A 22,772-nucleotide genomic window follows, 5' to 3' on the forward strand; every position below is an offset into this window, starting at 1 on the left:
ATGAATATTCATTGGACATAGCATGCTAGCTGCATCATGATGATGTATATTCATGGTACATAGCATGCTAGCTACAGCATGGTGATGTGTATTAATGGGACATAGCATGCTAGGTACATCATGATGATGTGTATTAATGGGACATAGCGTGCTAGGTACATCATGATGATGTGTATTAATGGGACATAGCGTGCTAGCTACAGCATGATGATGTATATTCACGGGACATAGCATGCTAGCTACATCATGATGATGTATATTAATGGGACATAGCGTGCTAGCTACAGCATGATGATGTATATTCACGGGACATAGCATGCTAGCTACAGCATGATGATGTATATTCATGAACCTGGGCTAGCAGGTGGAGACAGGTGGTTCTCTAATGAGCTGTCCTAATGACTGGCTGTGTTCACCTACTATACAGTGCATTCACTATGACAGGGAACATTACCACGAAGAACGATACCACCTGGCAGAAGCATGTCGTATGGTGCTGTATACAGACCTCAATATGTCTCTTTTTTTCAGTGTGCAAGTCTTTGAAAGTATATATTTTCTTTTATCTACGATTATGAATCCATGATAAAACAGTATTTCCATTACACTATTGTATAATAGCTCATCTCTTAGTGACTGGCTTCCTAAAACAGGTAGGCAAGTGGAATGCATGGCTTAACAAGGGTGAAGTCTTCCTCGCTCAGCTACTGTACAAATAACTGAATCAAGCATCAAGCGAACAACAATAAAGGTGAACCACAATGAACTTTTATTATGCTATTCCGCTCTATTGCTATCTCATTATTACTAAATAAATCATCTGACCTCGCAGTCTGCCTACTTGAGAGTGTAAAATAAGTCACACTCATGTTATAAGCTACATTTCCTGGTTCCCACTCACAGGCCCACTCAGTCTGGTCTCTGGGCTGTAAGTGTGATGTTTGTTTATAACATGGCTGTTCCTCTTCAGTATGAATCACTGGTTCTGACTATTCATGACCAGAGAGGTACCTAATGGCTCGATTCAATCCGTTGTAGCACAATTTACATTTGTTACTATGTTTGGCCAACTCTGAATCTGGTATCCATGTTGTTGTATCTGGCCAACTCTGAATCTGGTGTCCATGTTGTTGTGTTTGGCCGACTCTGGATCTGGTGTCCATGTTGTTGTGTTTGGCCAACTCTGGATCTGGTGTCCATGTTGTTGTGTTTGGCCAACTCTGGATCTGGTGTCCATGTTGTTGTGTTTGGCCAACTCTGAATCTGGTGTCCATGTTGTTGTGTTTGGCCAACTCTGAATCTGGTATCCATGTTGTTGTGTTTGGCCAACTCTGGATCTGGTGTCCATGTTGTTGTGTTTGGCCAACTCTGGATCTGGTGTCCATGTTGTTGTGTTTGGCCAACTCTGGATCTGGTATCCATGTTGTTGTATCTGGCCAACTCTGGCCTGTCTGTCTGTCTGTGGGGGTGGAGGGGTATATGCATAGAAATATAATTATTAGAACAGACATTCCCATCCAAGTCAATGTTCTGTGATGGGTGGCCCGGTGGCCATAATGAATGTACCCATGCCAGGAAGTTATATAAAGTCATTCTATTTCTATGTGTATAGCTACCGTATGTACGTTCTGTATGTATTAGTCTACAGAAGACTCACGCTAGTCTACTCCTATTAGTAAATAGAAATATGAGTCAGTCTACAAGGTTCATGCTCATGACTTGACTATATATATATATGTACGAACTATGTTCTTTTCCAAACTTTATTCATCTCAATTTTTTTTTCATCTCAATGTTTAAAATGGCTCACAGTCTCATATTTTCTGTCCTCCACCAATCAATGTCTTCCTGAGTACTGCTACCGTCCAACATGATATCCACTGTTACTGTGCCACAGGAAGGAATTAGTGTCCTCTTACACTCCACTGGGCACAGACGTCAATTCCACGTCTAGTCCACATTGGTTCAAAGTCATTTCATTGAAATGACGCTTAAACAACGTTGATTCAACCAGTGTGTGCCCAGTGGGACTCCTCTGTCAGGCTTTCACAGTATGTATATTTTAAGTGCTACAGATCAAATGCTGGGGAAAGGTCCTGTTTATTGTCAGTTGTCCTTGTTAATACCAAGGCAATGTGTTGACACTCCCCTGAAGCTTCTGTTTGGTCGGTTTAGTGAACTGTGATTGGCTTTCTGTCCAAGGAAGTAGTCACAGTTTCATCCAATCACACCACGTACATCCCTGATCCATCCAATCACGTCACGGCGTACATCCATATCGACGGTCCGTACCATCTCAGACCACTATGGGGGTGTCAGAGAAGACAGAACTAATAGACTCAGCCACAGACTTCTTCCTCCTTCCCTTCCCCAGTAACCCTCCCTCCTCATCCATCTCTCCCTGGTCCCCCTCCCCATCGTTGGGGTTCACCTTCCCGTTCAGCCCCTGTCCCAGCTCCTTGGGGTCGATGAAGGCCACGTGCCTTGGGTCAGTGTTGTTGACCAGGTCCTCATGGCTGGGTGTGGCGCTGAGCATGGAGGAGTGGATGGAGTCCTCGTGGTTCTTCTTGGGGCAGCAGAAGCATCGGCAGGGGGTCAGGTACAGGTAGATGAGCACTAGGACCACGCTGGTCAGGCAGCCCACCAGGGTGGTGTAGGCCGTGTTCAGGGCTTCACCGTTGCCGTTCTCCGTGAAGTTATGCACCTTTGGGAATCGATAGGAATGGAGTTCATTTGAATTGAATTGTTAATTACATTTTTTGTCATTTTTGCACTAATCGAGAGTGAATTGAATTGGTTTGAGCTGAATTGAATTGGTTTGAGCTGAATTGAATTGAATTGAGCTGAATCGAATTGAGCTGAATTGAATTGGTTTGAGCTGAATTGAATTGGTTTGAATTGAATTGGTTTGAGCTGAATTGAATTGGTTTGAGCTGAATTGAATTGGTTTGAGCTGAATTGAATTGGTTTGAGCTGAGCTGAGCTGAATTGAATTGGTTTGAGCTGAATTGAATTGGTTTGAGCTGAATTGAATTGAATTGAGCTGAATTGAATTGAATTGAGCTGAATTGAATTGAATTGAGCTGAATTGAATTGGTTTGAATTGAATTGGTTTGAGCTGAATTGAATTGGTTTGAATTGAATTGGTTTGAGCTGAATTGAATTGGTTTGAGCTGAATTGAATTGGTTTGAATTGAATTGGTTTGAGCTGAATTGAATTGGTTTGAGCTGAATTGAATTGGTTTGAGCTGAATTGAATTGGTTTGAGCTGAATTGAATTGAATTGAGCTGAATCGAATTGAGCTGAATTGAATTGGTTTGAGCTGAATTGAATTGGTTTGAATTGAATTGGTTTGAGCTGAATTGAATTGGTTTGAGCTGAATTGAATTGGTTTGAGCTGAATTATCCCCCAAGGGGAAATTAAGATGTCACAGGATCATTGGACACACAACACGTATACATTATGAAACAGTATCCAACATACCTTGAGCAACACGTAGAGCGTCTCGTTGAGGGCTTCGCTCACAGCGTAGCATGTGTACGTCCCCGAGTCCTCCGACTTCACCGGGCCGATCTGGAGACTACCGTCAGGAAGCACCTTGGCTGTCTGGTTCAGGCCTTCCGTCACCACTACATCACCAGGCATCACCCAGGTCTTAGACAGATCTCTGTGTTTAGTATCACAGCGCAAGATCAGCGTCTGTTCCAGCCAAGCTTCCTCGTCCGCCTCGTAGAACGTACTACAGTTCATGTAGTCTCTGTTGAGGTCGAAGACCCCCACCCTGCTTTTCTGGGACCCGGGGAGATAGCAGCTGTACTCATCTTTAAAGTCCAGGGCTGAGTTGAGCCGGCGGATGTGCCAGTGGGCCAGGAGACTATATAGGCTACAGTCACAGATCAGAGGGTTGTTGTGGAAGTAGAGGCCGTTCTTTATCCAGGCAGGCAGCACCTGCAGCTCCTCAATGGGTGGAACCTATATTAGATTAAAATGTTTATGTCCTCAATGAGTCAATACATTTTTCAGCAATAACATATAAAAACTCAATGAACACACAAAGTAATTGATAAAAACACCACTTACATTGTAAAAACATTATATGATGCACCGTCACTAAACATTAGATTAAATTGTGCAAAAAATACAGGTAAAAGATGCTATGCACATGGGTCTTTCTATAAATAATGGGGCCAAATGTGTGACATTGGGATCAAATTTTCAAAATGGTTTGAAACAAAAAATAATGCAGTTCCACATATGTACTTAGAGGAATTTAATATGCAAATTGGCACATAACTCCACCTTTACAAAAACATTGGCCTAGGATTATACACACATACAATTATCTGTAAAGGTGCCTCAGTTGAGCACTGAATTTTAAACACAGATTCAACCACAAAGACCTAGGAGGTTTTCCAATGCCTCGCAAAGAAGGGCACCTATTGGTAGATGGGTAACAATATAAAAAGCAAATACTAAATATCCCTTTGAGCATGGTAAAGTTATTAATTACACTTTGGATGGTGTATTAACACCCAGTCACTACAAACATACAGGCGTCCTTCCTAACTCAGTTGCCAGAGAAGAAGGAAACTGCTCAGGGTTCATCATGAGGTCAGTGGTGACTTTAAAACAGTTACAGAGTTTAATGGCTGTGATGGAGGAGAAAACTGAGGATGGATCAACAACATTGTAGTTACTCCATAACACTAACCTAATTGACAGAGTGAAAAGAAGGAAGCCTGTACAGAATAAAAATATTCCTTAGCATGCATTCTGCTTGCAACAAGGCACTAAAGTAATACTGCAAAAACTGTGGCAAAGCAATTCACTTTTTGTCTTGAATACAAAGTGTTATGTTTGGGTCAAATCCAATACAACACATTACTGAGTACCACTCAGTAATAATACCACACATATTTTCTAGCACAATGTTGGCTGCATCATGTTAAGGGTATGCTTGTAATCACTAAGGACTGGGGAGTTTTTCAGGATAAAAAATAAATGGAATGGAGATAAGCAGGAAAAATCCTAGAGGAAAACCTGGTTCAGTCTGCTCAGATGAATTCACTTTTCAGCAGGACAATAACCTAAAACAGAAGGCCATATCTACACTGGAGTTGCTTACCAGGAAGACAACGAATGTTCCTGAGTGGCCGAGTTACAGTTTTGACTTAAATCTGCTTGAAAACCTATGGCAGAGACCTGGAAATGGTCTAGCAATGATCAACAACCAATTTGACAGTGTTTCAAGAATTTTGAAAATAATAATGGGCAAATATTGCACAATCCAGGTGTGGAAAGCTCTTAGAGAATTACCCAGAAACACTCACAGCTGTAATCACTGTCAAAGGTGCTTCTAGAAAGTGTTGATTCATGGGTGTGAATACCTATGTAAAATGAGATATTTCTATATTTCATTTTCAATAAATTTGCAAACATTTCTAAAAACATGTTTTCACTTTGTCATTATGCGGTATTGTGTGTAAGTTGATGGGTGAGAAAACAAATCTATTTAATCAATTTTGAATTCACAACACAACAAAATGTGGAATAAGTCAACGGGTAGGGATATTTTCTGAAGGCCCTGTACATCCTTTAAAACCTCTTAGGCCGCCCCATCCCGCATGCAAGGGATCAGACATGAAGTCAAATGCACAGCCTGTAGGGACATTTTAAGCAACATTAGGACCTGAAAATTGCAAATGAAATGAAATAAATATGCCTGTCCTCAAGCTTAGCCTTTTCTTAACAATCCTTTACTCAGATTTTCAAAATTCTTTAGAACCAGGAAATCAATAATTTGTGTAAGAGTGGTGATTAGCTAGCATTTACGTTAGCATTTAGTCAAATGGATCAAATAAAATAATTTACCTTTGAAGAACTTCAGATGTTTCAATGAGGAGACTCTCAGTTTAGCAGATGAGTTTTTCCTGAAAGATGCTTGTGTAGGACACAACGTTCCGTTTGTTACTATGCATTTGGCTACCGAAACTAACCGAAAAAAAGTCACCTAAACGCAAACTTTTTTCACAACAAAAACGTTGTTTGAATCAATCCTCAAGGTGTTTTGTCATATATCTTTCATTGAAATGCCAGTCCTACAGTTGCATATTCGGAAACCTCTTTTTGCGGCATTAAGACACCGTGGGGACACTTGGTAATTTGTAGGCTCTTATAAATCTTCCAATGACATGCCTAGTCCAATGCTGCATGACACCTGGGGAAACTAGGGTGTCCGTTCATTCCTGTCCCAGCCATATAAGGGTCATGGAAAACAGGAATCCTGTTGATTTCCTGGTCACTCAAACATCTTGGTTTTGCCTGTAGATTTTGTTCTATGGCACTCACAGTGAAAATCTTTGCAGTTCTGGAAATGTCAGAGTGTCTTCTTTCCAAAACTATCAATTCCAAGCATAGTCGAGCATCTTTTCGTGACAAAATATTGCGCTTAAAACGGGCACGTCTTTTTATCCAAAAATGAAATACTGCCCCTATAGGACTAACAGGGAGGGGTTCATACAGACATTAGCAAGTCAAATGCAAGGACATTTTAAGCACTTCGGACCTAATATAAACTGAACAAAAAAAAGAAACGCAACAAGAAACAATTCCAAAGATTTTACTGAGTTACAGGTCATAGAAGGAAATCAGTCAATTTAAATAAATGCATTAGGCCCACATGACTGGGCAGGGGGCGCAGTCATGGTCGGGCCTGGGAGGGCATACCACTAGGGAGCCAGGTCCACCCACTAGGGAGCCAGGCCCAGCCAATCAGAATGAGTTTTTCCCTGCAAAGGGGCTTTATTACAGACAGAAATAGTCCTCAGCAACCCCTCTCCCCCTCCTAGCAGTTCCTGGAGAAGTGAGTATACTCTAACTTTGCCAAAAATGTCCAAAACGGCCCACCCGGTGAAGGCAATGCTCCCTAAGTGAAAGTCTATGAGAAACAGTGACACACTTAGAACGACCTAAAATGATCAAAGAACATATCGGTATATATTTTGTGTAGTTACCCATTAAATCAAGTGCACATGCACCTGTTTTAATGTTTACCTTTATTTACGTGGGCAAGTCCATCTTGTCCTGACAAAATATCCCGTTTACTACGGGAACGATATTTTTCCAAAAATGAAAATACTGCCCCCTAGTCACAAAAGGTTAAGAACAAATTCTTATTTTCAATGATGGCCTAGGAACAGTGGGTTAACTGCCTTGTTCAGGGGCAGAACGACAGATTTGTACCTTGTCAGCTCGGGGATTCGAAACGTGCAACTTTTGAGTTACTCGTCCAACGTTCTAACCACTAAGCTCCCCTGCCGCCCCATGTCTTCAGCGGGCATTGCGTATACTCACTTCTTAATCCCCACCATGAGTATCAAAGTAGTATAGTGCAAATCAAATCAAATCAAAATTATTTATATAGCCCTTCGTACATCAGCTGATATCTCAAAGTGCTGTACAGAAACCCAGCCTAAAACCCCAAAGCAAGCAATGCAGGTGTAGAAGCACGGTAACCATTATCCTCGTAACCATTATCCTGTGGCGGTATATGCTGTACCTTATCATTTGATAAAGCTGACGGAACAGATCTGAATGTTTAGTTTAAAATGTTCATCACATTTCAGGGCACCGCGGTAAAGACTTTATGCAAATGTTCCAAAAATGCAATTAGCGGGAAAACACCTTTCCAAAATGGGCCTCACACCTGAGGGGCGGTTTCATGGACAGAGATAGAAATATCAGTTTGAAATTTTGAAAGAGGCAAAATTAAAGATGCCACAACAATCATTGGTTACTAAGATAATGGTTACGAGGATAATGGTTACGGGGATAATGGTGACTGGGATAATGGTTACAGGGATAATGGTGACTAGGATAATGGTTGCGGGATAATAGTTATGCGGATAATGGTTACGTGGATAATGGTGACGGGGATAATGGTGACGGGATAATGGTTACAAGGATAATGGTTATGGGGATAATGGTTACGGGGATAATGGTTACAGGGATAATGGTTACGAGGATAATGGTTATGGGGATAATGTCTTTACCGGCTGCTAGACAATGAAAGGAAAAGAACCAACGGGTGAAAGCATGTGAGAAAGTCTTCACATGAGATGAGAGTTAGCTAAACAAATGGATTGAGGCAAATAATCATGATATCATTCTGCCAGGTAGACAAACTGCAGGCTACTTTGTAGTTAACATTTAATAGAGAAGGTTTTTGTGAAAGCCATTTCCATTCAAACGTTATTTTGATGAATTTATTCATACTATTTTATCCTTCCACAATATATAGTCCCGAAACAAATCTAGGGTTGGTACCCAAGCCGGCTGGTCGTTCGTTCTATTGGTTCGGTTGGCAGAGATGCGACCCAGTCGTTCAGTCTTTATGTTCTGTATCTATGGACGCGACCCAGTCGTTCAGTCTTTTTGTTCTGTATCTATGGACGCGACCCAGTCGTTCAGTCTTTTTGTTCTGTAACTATGGACGCAACCCAGTCGTTCAGTCTTTTTGTTCTGTATCTATGGACGCGACCCAGTCGCTCAGTCTTTTTGTTCTGTATCTATGGACGCGACGTTCAGTCTTTTTGTTCTGTATCTATGGACGCGACCCAGTCGTTCAGTCTTTTGTTCTGTATCTATGGACGCGACCCAGTCGTTCAGTCTTTATGTTCTGTATCTATGGACGCGACCCAGTCGTTCAGTCTTTATGTTCTGTATCTATGGACGCGACCCAGTCGTTCAGTCTTTATGTTCTGTATCTATGGACGCGACCCAGTCGTTCAGTCTTTATGTTCTGTATCTATGGACGCGACCCAGTCGTTCAGTCTTTATGTTCTGTATCTATGGACGCGACCCAGTCGTTCAGTCTTTTTGTTCTGTATCTATGGACGCGACCCAGTCGTTCAGTCTTTTTGTTCTGTATCTATGGACGCGACCCAGTCGTTCAGTCTTTTGTTCTGTATCTATGGACGCGACCCAGTCGTTCAGTCAGTCTTTTCTTTTGTTCTGTATCTATGGACGCGACCCAGTCGTTCAGTCTTTTTGTTCTGTATCTATGGACGCGACCCAGTCGTTCAGTCTTTTTTTGTTCTGTATCTATGGACGCGACCCAGTCGTTCAGTCTTTTGTTCTGTATCTATGGACGGACGCGACCCAGTCGTTCAGTCGTTCTTTGTCTTTTGTTCTGTATCTATGGACGCGACCCAGTCGTTCAGTCTTTTTGTTCTGTATCTATGGACGCGACCCAGTCGTTCAGTCTTTTTGTTCTGTATCTATGGACGCGACCCAGTCGTTCAGTCTTTTTGTTCTGTATCTATGGACGCGACCCAGTCGTTCAGTCTTTTTGTTCTGTATCTATGGACGCGACCCAGTCGTTCAGTCTTTTTGTTCTGTATCTATGGACGCGACCCAGTCGTTCAGTCTTTTTGTTCTGTAACTATGGACGCTGTACCCAGTCGTTCAGTCTTTTGTTCTGTATCTATGGACGCGACCCAGTCGTTCAGTCTTTTTGTTCTGTAACTATGGACCAGTCGTTCAGTCTTTTTGTTCTGTATCTATGGACGCGACCCAGTCGTTCAGTCTTTTGTTCTGTATCTATGGACGCGACCCAGTCGTTCAGTCTTTTTGTTCTGTAACTATGGACGCTACCCAGTCGTTCAGTCTTTTTGTTCTGTATCTATGGACGCGAGTCCCAGTCGTAACTCAGTCTTTTGTTCTGTAACTATGGACGCGACCCAGTCGTTCAGTCTTTTTTGTTCTGTAACTATGGACGCGACCCAGTCGTTCAGTCTTTTGTTCTGTATCTATGGACGCAACCCAGTCGTTCAGTCTTTTTGTTCTGTATCTATGGACGCGACCCAGTCGTTCAGTCTTTTGTTCTGTATCTATGGACGCGACCCAGTCGTTCAGTCTTTTTGTTCTGTAACTATGGACGCACCAGTCTTTTTGTTCTATGGACGCGACCCAGTCGTTCAGTCTTTTGTTCTGTAACTATGGACGCAACCCAGTCGTTCAGTCTTTTTGTTCTGTAACTATGGACGCGACCCAGTCGTTCAGTCTTTATGTTCTGTATCTATGGACGCGACCCAGTCGTTCAGTCTTTTGTTCTGTATCTATGGACGCGCGACCCAGTCGTTCAGTCTTTTTGTTCTGTATCTATGGACCCAGTCGTTCAGTCTTTTTGTTCTGTAACTAGTCTTTTTGTTCTGTATATGGACGCCACCCAGTCGTTCAGTCTTTTGTTCTGTAACTATGGACGCGACCCAGTCGTTCAGTCTTTTTGTTCTGTAACTATGGACGCAACCCAGTCGTTCAGTCTTTTTGTTCTGTATCTATGGACGCGACCCAGTCGTTCAGTCTTTTTGTTCTGTAACTATGGACGCAACCCAGTCGTTCAGTCTTTTTGTTCTGTATCTATGGACGCGACCCAGTCGTTCGTTTTAAGTATTCCTTTGCCATACTGGCTGGCAACACTCTTATCCCTTGCTTGCTAGCCAATTACGGCTAACTTACAGTCACATCAAACAGTGCAGACAATAACAACAGTAGCTTCATTTGTTTAAGCTGTTTTCTAGTGACATTTAGTTGGATACATCCATAACGATGCACTAATGAGGTGTGATTTAACCTGGCATAGAAAATGTGCTCTCTCATCAGGACACTGTTGTTCAGAGGAGCTAGCCAACAGCACAAAAAACACAATCACTTCAAACTGAAGCTGTAAAGACGGCAAACTAGCTGCACTTTGTTTCGTTGGACCTTTTTTCAATTGACATTTCTTTGTATATATCCATAAAAATGCTGATTCATGATTACGACCGGCTGAGTAAAACTGTCTGCCTGTCTGTCTCGTCCAGACTCCCGACATGTTCGTTACTATGGGTCAGCTGGAGATCGAATTTGAATACAGAAACAATGTTTCAAATGTCAGAGAGACAGACATTTTTATACAAATCTCAGCTGTTGAAAACGAAATGTTAGTCTAAAGGAAATGTGAGATAATGTCTAGATGCTTTTTATAGTGGAAATCAAGGTTATAAATTGCCTGGCTGGGCTGATGAGATAGTGGATTACACAGTCAGATGGAACAGAATAAATAGGCATTTTAAACTTCATAGATTTAGCCGGTGGTAACTTGTGGAATAGACACCGACTGGAATGCGCTTTTAACCAATCAGCATTCAGGATTAGACCCTGCCTTTGTGTAAATAGCCCCTTGTAATTGTTTGAAATTGCAGGTGTAACATGGAACCCAGATGTATTTGTCATTTCATTACCAGATAATATTGTGTATAAATTCACTAGGATATGTCATTTGTTGTCATTATACTTAGAATCATAAATAAGAATAGGGTTTGGTGTTGCGCGATAATATATCCTGCACAATTACGCACAGTAGACATTGTGTCTAAATGAAACATATAACATATGAAAACATGAGCTCATTACCTTAATGCTTTCTCTGTTAAACCTCACAAGACCCTGCTGTAAATCACACAGACAACAACAGATGATCCACCTCAATTTGTTGGAAATATTAGATCCAATGTGAATACAGTCACAACTGTCTTCACCGGTGAAAGGAATGAGACACCAAAACATCCTGGACATTCTCAAACACCTCCCCCCTCAGCACGTGGGTTGTAGTGGACGTGGACTGTCATTCAGAAAATTCCTTCCTGGATCAGATGTTGATGTGTTGAAAATATCACGGCATTATTAAACACGCTCAACACCAAATGCACATCAAACAAATACTATACATAAATTATTGAAGAACTGGGTAAATAACAGTATCGATTTAAGGTTTTAAGTTTCACGGTTAAGGTGACATTTTTGGTTAGAAGCATTCGATTTTGCAATCACATACATTTTGGGGGATTTGTGTGCCCATGAAAACTCTGTTCACCTGATAACATGAGACACAAAATAAATGTTAAGTAGTTACACTGCATTTCTGAGATCTCTGTACAACAAAACAAATCCGTCAAGACACCAACCATGAAAAAGTGTTAAACACAGGTTTTAAATCAATTTGTGCATGGTCTCTCCTATCATTGCTATGCAGACGACACACAATTAATCTTCTCCTTTCCCCCTTCTGATGACCAGGTGGCGAATCGCATCTCTGCATGTCTGGCAGACATATCAGTGTGGATGACGGATCACCACCTCAAGCTGAACCTCGGCAAGACGGAGCTGCTCTTCCTCCCGGGGAAGGACTGCCCGTTCCATGATCTCGCCATCACGGTTGACAACTCCATTGTGTCCTCCTCCCAGAGCGCTAAGAACCTTGGCGTGTTCCTGGACAACACCCTGTCGTTCTCAACTAACATCAAGGAGGTGGCCCGTTCCTGTAGGTTCATGCTCTACAACATCCGCAGAGTACGACCCTGCCTCACACAGGAAGCGGCGCAGGTCCTAATCCAGGCACTTGTCATCTCCCGTCTGGATTACTGCAACTCGCTGTTGGCTGGGCTCCCTGCCTGTGCCATTAAACCCCTACAACTCATCCAGAACGCCGCAGCCCGTCTGGTGTTTAACCTTCCCAAGTTCTCTCACGTCACCCCGCTCCTCCGCTCTCTCCACTGGCTTCCAGTTGAAGCTCGCATCCGCTACAAGACCATGGTGCTTGCCTACGGAGCTGTGAGGGGAACGGCACCTCAGTACCTCCAGGCTCTGATCAGGCCCTACACCCAAACAAGGGCACTGCGTTCATCCATCTCTGGCCTGCTCGCCTCCCTACCACTGAGGAAGTACAGTTCCCGCTCAGCCCAGTCAAAACTGATCGCTGCTCGGGCCCCCCAATGGTGGAACAAACTCCCTCACGACGCCAGGACAGCGGAGTCAATCACCACCTTCCGGAGACACCTGAAACCCCACCTCTTTAAGGAATACCTAGGATAGGATAAAGTAATCCTTCTCACCCCCCCCCCTTAAAAGATTTAGATGCACTATTGTAAAGTGGCTGTTCCACTGGATGTCATAAGGTGAATGCACCAATTTGTAAGTCGCTCTGGATAAGAGCGTCTGCTAAATGACTTAAATGTAAATGTAATGTAATGTATTGAATATAGCTATGCTCCCAACTTATCTTAATGTAATGACATGACAGAAATTGGCAGATTATTAGCAATGAATTACAAACAGCTGTAACAAGTTGTCTAGTGTAGGAAATCCTCACCCTAGTTTATAGAAAGACCCACTTACACTTCACATTATTATTTAATATAGATGTATGAACCTTGATCCTGTTGGAGGAGATGTCTATCAGGCTGAGTTTCTCCAGGCGGGTCTTGTCCTTGACCAGTTCCAGGGGGAATCGTGAGATCATGTTCTGGGACAGGTAGAGTTTCTGCAGGCTGTGGAGACCCTGGAAGGCTGAGCGGTCAATCTGAGATATACGGTTGTTGTACAGCAACAGCACCTGCAATTAACATGGAAATATATGCCATTTAGCTGACGCTTTTATCCAAAGCGACTTACAGTCCTGTGTGCATACATTCTACGTATGGGTGGTCCCGGGAATCAAACCCACTACCCTGGCGTTACAAGCGCCATGCTCTACCAACTGAGCCATAGAAGGACCCTCATTATATTATTATATTTCTATTATTATTTACAATGTAGAATCCTTGAATGAGTATGTGTGTCCAAACTTTTGACTTGTACTGTTTGTAAAAGTCAGAATTGTAAAAACAACTATCTCTCTCTGTCTCTTTATCGCGCGCGCGCTCTCTCTCTCTCTCTGTCTCTGTCTCTCTCTCTCTCTCTCTCTCTCTCTCTCTCTCTCTCTCTCTCTCTCTCTCTCTCTCTCTTTATCGCGCTCTCTCTCTCTCTATCTCTCTCTCTCTCTCTCTCTCTGTCTCTCTCTCTGTCTCTGTCTCTCTCTGTCTCTTTATCACGCTCTCTCTCTCTATCTCTATCTCTCTGTCTCTCTCTCTCTGTCTCTCTCTCTCTCTCTCTGTCTCTCTCTCTCTCTCTCTGTCTCTCTCTCTCTCTCTGTCTCTCTCTCTCTGTCTCTCTCTCTATCTACCTCTGTCTCTCTATTATTCTCTGTTTCTCTCTCTCTCTCTATCTGTCTCTCTCTCTCTCTGTCTCTCTCTGTCTCTCTCTCTTTGTCTCTCTCTCTATCTACCTCTCTTTGTCTCTCTATTCCTCTCTGTCTCTCTCTCTCTCTCTCATTGTCTGTTGTCTCCCCGTCTCTGTCTCTCTCTCTCTCTCTGTCTGACTCTCTATCTTTCTTTCACTGTCTCGTCTCAAGCTGTCTGTCGCTCTCTCTCTCTCTCTGTTTCTCCTTCTCTCTCTGTCTCTCAATTCAAACGGCTTTGTTGGCATGGGAAACATGGGAAACATGGGAAACCTGGGAAACCTTGGAAACATGGGAAACCTGGGAAACCTTGGAAACATGGGAAACATGGGAAACATGGGAAACATGGGAAACCTGGGAAACATTGCCAAAGCAAGTGAAGCAAAAAAGAAAACCAACAAAAAAACAAAAACAAAGACAACAACATTAACAGTAAACATTATACACACAAATAGTTCCAAGAGAATAGCAACGTTAAAAATAATAAATTATACTTTCTCTATTAGCAGTTTAAAATGCTACATAAGAGATGTACAGTGGTGTGACAATGTGCTAATAGTAGAATGTAAGAATGACGGGGGGATAAATATAGGTTATATTACATTGGTGTTTCTGACTCACTGGTTGACCTTTTGTTGCGGAAGCAAGTCACACATTTTGCTGCTGGGATTGCACACTGCTGTATTTCATTCTTTGTTGGTCTGTGTAATCTGAGGGAAATATGTGTCTCTAATTATGATCATATATTTGGCAGAAGGTTAGGAGGTTATCTCTCTCTCTCACCTCCAGCTGCCCCAACGGTTCGAAGATGAACTCGTCCAGCTGTCGCAGGTCGTTGGAGGACAGGTCCAGGTAGCGCAGGTGTTTGACGTAGACGAAGGCCTCGGAGGAGAGGAAGTGAAGGCCGTTGTGACTGAGTAGGAGGTTGTGGAGTTTGATGAGTTTCACCGTGGTCCACTCAGCCCTCAGCCGGGAGATGTCGTTGTAGCTGAGGTCCAGGACGGCCGTGTAGAGAGGCAGGCCAGTGGGCACTGTGGTCAGGTTCATCTTGGAACAGCTCACGATATTACTGGCACAGATGCAGGTCTTGTGGCAGTTGAGGATTGAGGCTACTGCCCCAGACGGGTACCAGAGGAGGGCCAGGGAGAGGTACAAGGCCCATTGAACCTGGACCCTACTCAGGCTGGGAGAGGCAGAGGGAGAGGGAGAGGCAGAGGGAGAGGCAGAGGCAGAGGCAGAGGGAGAGACAGAGGCAGAGGCAGAGGCAGAGGCAGAGGGCTCTGGCAGGGCGTCTGCTCTGTGTGGAGGCAACATGCTAGTTGTTGGTGTGTTGTTGTTATTTAAAGAGCAGAACTTCCTGTATTATGGTTCTCTTCCTACACAGCATGGAGCAGCAGCTGGTGGAATCCCTGGCATCGCTTAATTGAGGTCTGAAAGAAAAGCAAACCAACTATTGTTGTTGTAAACAGAGACGGCCGTATCAATACATTCACATTTTAAAGGTCCAATAGAGCCATATAATATTAATATACAATCATTTCTGGGTAACAAATAAGGACATTACTGTGATTGTTTTCAATTAAAATGAAGTGGAAAATAAACAAAAAATAGCTTCTTAGCAAAGAGCAATTTCTCAAGCTAGAATTTAGCTAGGACTGTCTGGAGAAGAAAACAGGGAATTGGCTGTTATAGGCATAGAGGTTTGGAACACTATTTTGTATTGGTCTATTAACTAATTTACTGCCAGGCAGGTCAAATCTCCATCCCACCGAAACAGGCTGAAATCTCAGATGGTCTTTTCAAACCGCTCTTACACTAAAAAGGACATTATCGTCATTTTCAACGTCAGTTGCCTTTAAAAGAGGCAATCTGCAGTTGCTTCATCCATTCTTTGCTTCTGAATGAATTAAATGTACCCATTGATTCTTGAAGAATATAACGTATGTCTCGTGAGCTTAGTTCGACTGTCATACGCCCCATCAGAACCTAAAATATAAGCTTTTTTTTCACTCCAATGGTTGTAAACAAAACAAATGTCAACAAAACACTGTATAGTCTCAAAACATGGTTGAAACTATAGTGTTGATATCATGGATGGTCAGTCCTTGTATCCGTAGCGCTGTCTGTCCGTTTGAGAGTGGGTACATTTCTCCAGCCCCAATCCCTCAGTTTTTTTTTACCCGAAACAAGGGGGAGGAAAAACGTTTTGTTTCAAATGCTTGCTTGATTGACGCTTTAACAAATCGTTTGTTAGTAATTGTATTAGTTTCTACATGCACAGTGCTGGTGAATTCAATGTTGCATTGCTCCATTCCATTTGATCCAAAACACAGCAATGGATCAATTCATGGAAATGTTGATACATTATAAATGATGTATCCTACCTTAACGTCAGATCAGATTAAGCCATTTTCTGAAATTAAATCCATCCGCTACCAAATCGGACACGTCTGTTTATAATTTGCACCTCGTTTTAGTGTAATAGTCTATCCAATGTAAAGACAAGAAGTGGGATGCAGGGCGAAAAGAAGAGAGCGCTGGAGAAATCCTTCCTTGCTCCCAGATCCTGACAACACACTGCTCCGCGCCGCATCCAAAACTCGGTATAAAATTACGCAAGGATAAGATTATGTAGAAATGTAAGAACACATGTCCTTGTTGGACCGGTGGCACTCACCCAACCTGAATTAATGACAGAGATCAATTCAACGCCAGGTATTCTGATTATGTATTATGTTCCCGAGGACAAGTGGTCTGGTCAGCCAAGCGACGGCCTTCGATTCCTTACGTCTTCTGCAGCAAACCAGTGCGTTTTCTCTTCATGAGTCGCATTGTCAGCAGCATCTCTGCGAGCTGAGGTGGTGAATCATGGGAGCGCATGAGCAGTCTTGTCTTGCCAGAAGAAATTGTTCGTGTTTTTTTCTTATTCATAATACTCCAGTCTGTGTAGTGTCACTGCTGCCCACAGCAACTGGCCGACTTTTGTAGACGTGTTTTTTTCTTCTTCCAATACTAGACCAACAATGACTGGTGGCCAACACTCACAATGCGATACTAGTGGTACCCACTCCATAAAATCCATATTTTAACCTACGTATTGTGATCATCGGTTGTTTGATCTATAACCTGTTAGCTCATACGCCCCGCGACCGTGATACATTGGCCTAAAGGCCGAGACAATAAGAAGACACAGTGGCAGAATAAATTCAACCACACCTTTGTTTCATCACAAAACCGGATAGCAACCTCTGTCCAGTGAAGTCCACAAAGCATTTTACATGTACAGTAAGTAACATACAGTACATGACCTACAGCCTGGTCAAGCAAGTTAATGTTTCCGATATTTTAGGACCGCTAATCAACTATTGATTTAGAACCACAGAGAGTTACCACAAGTCACAAAGAAACCCGGAGCTGCCTCCACTATTCCAGCAGCATTTCAACTTTAACATTTCAACATCCATGGTTCTGATTTCTGTGTGCAGTGTGTGTGTTCACGCGTTTTGTGTGTGTGTGTGTGTGTTTGTGCAAGTAGAAAAACATGTTGACTCACCCTACTTGTAGAGAAACACCAATGCCTTCCTTCTCTCTTTCAAGTTGATGAAATGGTCTGTCACTCTGTCATACAGTACATGCTTTTATTTTTGTTGTTGTCCAAGGCTACTTGGCTAAAATGCTTGCTCGCTAGTCTAACTTCCATTCATGGGCAACTTTAGCAAGTTAACTTTAGCTAGTTAACTTTAGCTAGTTAACAGTATCCTTCTACATCTAGCTACACATTGAACTAACAAGTCCACATCCCTATCTCCATCCATGGCTAATTTAGGAAAAGGTGCCATTTTGTCTAGCAAGCCACCAGAGAACAACACCACAACAAGATGCAACAATTCTAGTTTTTCTGTCAATGACGTCTGCTCTCAATGGGATTTGATAGGAGCGAAGCCAAATCCAAGATGGCTTCCCTTCACACCTTTTTTTTTTTTTGGTGTGCCAGAACCATTCACAGTTGAGCTCAACTCAAGTTAAGCTCAACTCTGATTGGCAAATGTTTCACACTTTCTTTGTCAATGGAGGCCAGATGGTCGCTGGCTGCCCTTGCCTTCAGCGCTACAGGCGGCAACAATGTCATACTCTTTATGACCAGACAGAATCAGATAGATGGTCTACTCATAGAGAGACAGAGGCGCGCTGTTTAACTCGCTCGGATGCTTTCTCCTATTAAATACATTCAGCCTCTTGCGAATTGAAAGAAAATTATGAAATACAGAGAGAATAAGATATATATATATAATTTATTTTGGGGGGGGGGGGGCTTCCCATGGCAACCATGAATACACTCCACTGGGTACCAGACAAGCTACTCTAGTACTAGGCTACAATGGCTTACTACTGTATCCTAACCTCACACAGACAAAGAAGACGCTCTGTCTGGACTTCCTGTCCAGTTCTAAAGAATGAGCGTTAAAGTCCCTGATCAGTTCCCTTCCCATAACATGTCCTCCCTGATCAGTTCCCTTCCCATAACATGTCCTCCCTGATCAGTTCCCTTCCCATAACATGTCCTCCCTGATCAGTTCCCTTCCCATAACATGTCCTCCCTGATCAGTTCCCTTCCCATAACATGTCCTCCCTGATCAGTTCCCTTCCCATAACATGTCCTCCCTGATCAGTTCCCTTCCCATAACATGACCTCCCTGATCAGTTCCCTTCCCATAACATGTCCTCCCTGATCAGTTCCCTTCCCATAACATGTCCTCCCTGATCAGTTCCCTTCCCATAACATGTCCTCCCTGATCAGTTCCCTTCCCATAACATGTCCTCCCTGGTTCCCTTCCCATAACATGTCCTCCCTGATCAGTTCCTTCCCATAACATGTCCTCCCTGATCAGTTCCCTTCCCATAACATGTCCTCCCTGATCAGTTCCCTTCCCATAACATGTCCTCCTGATCAGTTCCCTTCCCATAACATGTCCTCCCTGATCAGTTCCTTCCCATAACATGTCCTCCCTGATCAGTTCCCTTCCCATAACATGTCCTCCTGATCAGTTCCCTTCCCATAACATGTCCTCCCTGATCAGTTCCCTTCCCATAACATGTCCTCCCTGATCAGTTCCCTTCCCATAACATGTCCTCCCTGATCAGTTCCCTTCCCATAACATGTCCTCCCTGGCCAGTTCCCTTCCCATAACATGTCCTCCCTGATCAGTTCCCTTCCCATAACATGTCCTCCCTGATCAGTTCCCTTCCCATAACATGTCCTCCCTGATCAGTTCCCTTCCCATAACATGTCCTCCCTGATCAGTTCCCTTCCCATAACATGTCCTCCCTGATCAGTTCCCTTCCCATAACATGTCCTCCCTGATCAGTTCCCTTCCCATAACATGTCCTCCCTGATCAGTTCCCTTCCCATAACATGTCCTCCTGATCAGTTCCCTTCCCATAACATGTCCTCCCTGATCAGTTCCCTTCCCATAACATGTCCTCCCTGATCAGTTCCCTTCCCATAACATGTCCTCCCTGATCAGTTCCCTTCCCATAACATGTCCTCCCTGATCAGTTCCCTTCCCATAACATGTCCTCCCTGATCAGTTCCCTTCCCATAACATGTCCTCCCTGGCCAGTTCCCTTCCCATAACATGTCCTCCCTGATCAGTTCCCTTCCCATAACATGTCCTCCCTGATCAGTTCCCTTCCCATAACATGTCCTCCCTGATCAGTTCCCTTCCCATAACATGTCCTCCCTGATCAGTTCCCTTCACATAACATGTCCTCCCTGATCAGTTCCCTTCCCATAACATGTCCTCCCTGATCAGTTCCCTTCCCATAACATGTCCTCCCTGATCAGTTCCCTTCCCATAACATGTCCTCCCTGATCAGTTCCCTTCCCATAACATGTCCTCCCTGATCAGTTCCCTTCCCATAACATGTCCTCCCTGGCCAGTTCCCTTCCCATAACATGTCCTCCCTGATCAGTTCCCTTCCCATAACATGTCCTCCCTGATCAGTTCCCTTCCCATAACATGTCCTCCCTGATCAGTTCCCTTCCCATAACATGTCCTCCCTGATCAGTTCCCTTCCCATAACATGTCCTCCCTGATCAGTTCCCTTCCCATAACATGTCCTCCTGATCAGTTCCTTCCCATAACATGTCCTCCCTGATCAGTTCCCTTCCCATAACATGTCCTCCCTGATCAGTTCCCTTCCCATAACATGTCCTCCCTGATCAGTTCCCTTCCCATAACATGTCCTCCCTGATCAGTTCCCTTCCCATAACATGTCCTCCCTGATCAGTTCCCTTCCCATAACATGTCCTCCCTGATCAGTTCCCTTCCCATAACATGTCCTCCCTGATCAGTTCCCTTCCCATAACATGTCCTCCCTGATCAGTTCCCTTCCCATAACATGTCCTCCCTGATCAGTTCCCTTCCCATAACATGTCCTCCCTGATCAGTTCCCTTCCCATAACATGTCCTCCCTGGTCAGTTCCCTTCCCATAACATGTCCTCCCTGGTCAGTTCCCTTCCCATAACATGTCCTCCCTGGTCAGTTCCCTTCCCATAACATGTCCTCCCTGGCCAGGATACACTAGTAGAAATGTCTTCTTTTCTCAAGATTCATGGGTGCAGAATGAGATGCATCTTCTGCGCATGGAAGAAATTAAATTAAATGCAAAAGTCTATACCCTCAGCTCAGTCTATGCAATAGTCTATACCCTCAGCTCAGTCTATGCAATAGTCTATACACTCAGCTCAGTAGATACAATAGTCTATACCCTCAGCTCAGTCTATGCAATAGTCTATACACTCAGCTCAGTATATACAATAGTCTATGCCTTCAGCTCAGTCTATACAATAGTCTATACCCTCAGCTCAGTCCATACAATAGTCTATACCCTCAGCTCAGTATATACAATAGTCTATGCCTTCAGCTCAGTCTATACAATAGTCTATACCCTCAGCTCAGTCCATACAATAGTGTATACCCTCAGCTCAGTCTATACCCTCAGCTTAGTCTATACAATAGTCTATACCCTCAGCTCATTCTTTACAATAGTCTATACCCTCAGCTCATTCTTTACAATAGTCTATACCCTCAGCTCAGTCTATACCCTCAGATCAGTTTATACCGTCCTATCAGTCTATGCAATAGTCTATACCCTCAGGTCAGTCTATACCATCCTCTCAATCTATGCAATAGTCTATACCCTCAGCTCAGTCTATACAATTGTCTATACCCTAAGCTCAGTTTATACCCTCAGTTTAGCTGATACCCTCAGCTCAGTCTATACAATAGTCTATACCCTCAGCTCAGTTTACACAATAGCCTATACCCTCAGCTTAGTCTATGCAATAGTCTATACTACCCTCAGCTCAGTCTATGCAATAGTCTATACCCTCAGCTCAGTCTATGCAATAGTCTATGCCTTCAGCTCAGTCTATATAATAGTCTATACCCTCAGCTCAGTATATACAATAGTCTATGCCTTCTGCTCAGTCTATATAATAGTCTATACCCTCAGCTCAGTCTATGCAATAGTCTATACCCTCAGCTCAGTCCATACAATAGTCTATACCCTCAGCTCAGTCTATACAATAGTCTATACCCTCAGCTCAGTCTATACCCTCAGATCAGTTTATACCCTCCTCTCAGTCTATGCAATAGTATATACCCTCAGCTCAGTCTATACCCTCAGATCAGTCTATACCCTCCTCTCAGTCTATGCAATAGTCTATACCCTCAGCTCAGTCTATACAATAGTCTATACCCTCAGCTCAGTCTATACCCTCAGCTTAGTATATACAATAGTCTATACCCTCAGCTCAGTCTATACAATTGTCTATACCCTAAGCTCAGTTTATACCCTCAGTTTAGCTGATACCCTCAGCTCAGTCTATACAATAGTCTATACCCTCAGCTCAGTTTACACAATAGCCTATACCCTCAGCTTAGTCTATGCAATAGTCTATACTACCCTCAGCTCAGTCTATGCAATAGTCTATACCCTCAGCTCAGTCTATGCAATAGTCTATGCCTTCAGCTCAGTCTATATAATAGTCTATACCCTCAGCTCAGTATATACAATAGTCTATGCCTTCTGCTCAGTCTATATAATAGTCTATACCCTCAGCTCAGTCTATACAATAGTCTATACCCTCAGCTCAGTCTATACAATAGTCTATACCCTCAGCTCAGTCTATACCCTCAGATCAGTTTATACCCTCCTCTCAGTCTATGCAATAGTATATACCCTCAGCTCAGTCTATACCCTCAGATCAGTCTATACCCTCCTCTCAGTCTATGCAATAGTCTATACCCTCAGCTCAGTCTATACAATAGTCTATACCCTCAGCTCAGTCTATACCCTCAGCTTAGTATATACAATAGTCTATACCCTCAGCTCATTCTTTACAATAGTCTATACCCTCAGCTCATTCTTTACAATAGTCTATACCCTAAGCTCAGTTTATACAATAGTCTATACCCTCAGCTCAGTCTATACCCTCAGCTCAGTCTATACAATAGTCTATATGCTCATCTCAGGTGAGGGTGAGTGTTTCTGAATGCTTGTTATTGCAGTCAAGGCCTTACACACACCTTAAGTGTTTACTTTTTTACTGTTAAACACATAAGACAGTATCGACTCCCAATACCACATAAGACTGGGGGCCTGAATC

General features: G+C 43.2%; 1 protein-coding gene across 2 annotated transcripts; it reads right to left on the reverse strand.

Moving 5' to 3' along the window:
• Window positions 1–746: 746 nt before the first annotated feature.
• On the reverse strand, window positions 747–17,085 carry amigo1 (adhesion molecule with Ig-like domain 1). 2 transcript variants are annotated; one of them, XM_052481444.1, is made up of 5 exons: window positions 16,775–17,085; window positions 14,881–15,527; window positions 13,252–13,434; window positions 3,486–3,974; window positions 747–2,704 (listed from the first exon to the last, which is right to left on the reverse strand). In XM_052481444.1, exons 2-5 carry the CDS (start codon window positions 15,409–15,411, stop codon window positions 2,297–2,299), a joined length of 1,611 nt encoding a protein of 536 aa, XP_052337404.1. In that variant the 5' UTR covers window positions 15,412–15,527; window positions 16,775–17,085; the 3' UTR covers window positions 747–2,296. The 2 variants fall into 2 exon arrangements, with proteins under 2 accessions (XP_052337404.1, XP_052337405.1); XM_052481445.1 differs by having other exon boundaries at window positions 16,482–17,085.
• Between the last annotated feature and the right edge of the window lie 5,687 nt (window positions 17,086–22,772).

The sequence above is a fragment of the Oncorhynchus keta genome, chromosome 27, assembly GCF_023373465.1.
Source record: "Oncorhynchus keta strain PuntledgeMale-10-30-2019 chromosome 27, Oket_V2, whole genome shotgun sequence".
In the NCBI taxonomy this organism is placed as follows: Eukaryota; Metazoa; Chordata; class Actinopteri; order Salmoniformes; family Salmonidae; genus Oncorhynchus; species Oncorhynchus keta.